The sequence below is a fragment of the Crocuta crocuta genome, unplaced genomic scaffold (genome assembly GCF_008692635.1).
Source record: "Crocuta crocuta isolate KB4526 unplaced genomic scaffold, BGI_CrCroc_1.0 scaffold443, whole genome shotgun sequence".
Classification (NCBI taxonomy): Eukaryota; Metazoa; Chordata; class Mammalia; order Carnivora; family Hyaenidae; genus Crocuta; species Crocuta crocuta.
In genome coordinates, this window is record NW_027529446.1 from 278,374 (window position 1) to 280,233 (window position 1,860).

The following is a 1,860-nucleotide window of genomic DNA, read 5'->3' on the forward strand; positions in this document are numbered from 1 at the left end:
CCCCAGGGGGGCCCCAGAGAAGGGGACGTGAAGACTCGGAAGAGTCGAGCGAGAAAGCCCTGCAGTGTGTGGGGGGATGGTGCCCGGAGGGGGTGCAGCCGGTGCAAAGGCCCGGGGGTGGGGCCATGAGGGGGAATGCCGATGGCTCAGTCGGCCCCCGGGGAGGGGGGACTGAGGGGAGAGAGTGGGAGGCACGGAGGGCAGAGGCGGGACATGGCCTGACTTGGGTGCTCACAGGACTTTACAGGTGTTTTTAAAACATCCAGGTCATTATGGGGGTCCCCGCAAGGCTCACCTGCAGCAGACAGATGTCATTGGCGTGGGTGGCGGGCTGGTAGTCGGGGTGCCTGACGACAGCCGAGATGCCGAGCGCCTGTTGCGTGGGCTCTGAGCTGTGCAGGACGTGAGCCCCCAGCACCACCAGGCCCGTCCGGGGGTCCCTGCAGGGGGAGGGGGAATTGAGGGCGAGACTGGGGTCTCCGCGTGCCCCACGATCATAATTACGTTTATTTCCGTTTCCACCTCAGTTACAGCGTTCACCCAGATTGTCGCGATATTATCATTAATAAGTATGAGAACGAGGTGCTTGGGACGGATGCATCCGACTGTAACGTGGCAGTTCTCGCCTCGGCGCAACGACTGCCCCGAGTGCTTTCAGTGTTAATGGCTGTGGTTATTCAACAGGAAACTCAGAGCGGACACAGGGCTGTCGCCCCGGCTGTGGTCACACCGTCACTCCTTACACACTTTTCTTGCCGAGCCCCCCCTTGCTGCCTGGAGCTGGGGGCCTGGGGNGCGGAGACCACCCAGCGGGCGCGGAGCAGGAAGCCTCCACAGTGGTGCTGGCCCGCGAAGGTCACAGACACCATGTAGGGCCGGGAGTGGGGCTTCACCTCGTGGCCCCCAATGATCCGGGCTCCTCTCGAGCCTGCAGGCAGGGCGGGGCGTGTCAGGGAGGGACAGAGAAGGGGACTGGAGGGCTCGCGCACCGGCTGGGGTGGGGGCGGAGTGGGGGCGGGNTGAGCTGGGAGGGGTCCTGGGCCTCCACCCCAGTCCCCAGTCCCAGCTGAGGCCACGAGGGGCGGCGACCCAGAGGGGTGAGGAGCTGCACCGGGTCGGTGGCTCTTACCTGGGGGCCCCGTGGGCAGTGTGAGGGCCACAGACGCGACCAGCAGCAGGCGGCCCAGCCCCGCCGCCCCGGGCCCCATGGCTGTCAGTGGCGGGTGGCTCCCTCCAGAGCTCTGCAGGACGTGGCCCCCGCCCTCCCCCAGGGGCCGGGAAAGGGGGAACCTGACTGTGGCCTGTGGTTGCAGTCCGCCAGGCCGCACCAGCAACGCCCAGTTCTGTGCAGGCGTCTCTGCGAAGCGTCCTGACTCCCTGGCCTGGGCCGCCGACAGTCCAGGGGTCCAGGAGCCGGGGCAGCGGGGGCGGGGGGGGAGGCATGGGGCCCCAGGGGCTGCCTGCCTGGGGCAAAGCCTGGCTCTGCAGGGCCCGGTGACCCCAGGGCTCCCTGACTGCTCTGCGCCTTGGTTTGCCTGCATCTGCCCCCCGAGCGCGGGCAGGGGGCTTCCCACAGCAGCTGGTACGTGGCCGGCACGCACCGCGCCCACAGCTGCCTCCCGGGGGTGTGGCGCTGACCCCCCAGCTGGACGGGGCCTGGCCCACTGCCACCTGATCCCCACGTGCACCCCAGCCCGACCTCGGGGCTGCGAGTCCCCGGAAAGCCCTGAGATGGTTGCTGCCTTTGTTGCACTTACTGAGTGCCTACTGTATACCAGCCTCTGGCAGGAGCTGGAGACGGGAGTGTGACCGAGGCCCCCGCCCACGGTGCTGACGTCCTGCAGGACGCTCAGGCGGTGG

The 1,860-nt window shown here is 68.0% G+C and overlaps 1 protein-coding gene across 1 annotated transcript in view; it reads right to left on the bottom strand.

The window, feature by feature from the left end:
- Positions 1–1,217, bottom strand: part of PRSS57 (serine protease 57) — a 4,302-nt gene extending 3,085 nt beyond the window's left edge. Inside the window, exons 1-3 of the mRNA XM_077760639.1 lie at positions 1,130–1,217; positions 775–928; positions 296–440 (exon numbers count right to left, since the gene is read on the bottom strand). Coding sequence (XP_077616765.1) covers positions 296–440; positions 775–928; positions 1,130–1,208 — 378 coding nt within the window. The 5' untranslated portion in view covers positions 1,209–1,217. The remainder of the gene's footprint in view (positions 1–295; positions 441–774; positions 929–1,129) is intronic.
- Between the last annotated feature and the right edge of the window lie 643 nt (positions 1,218–1,860).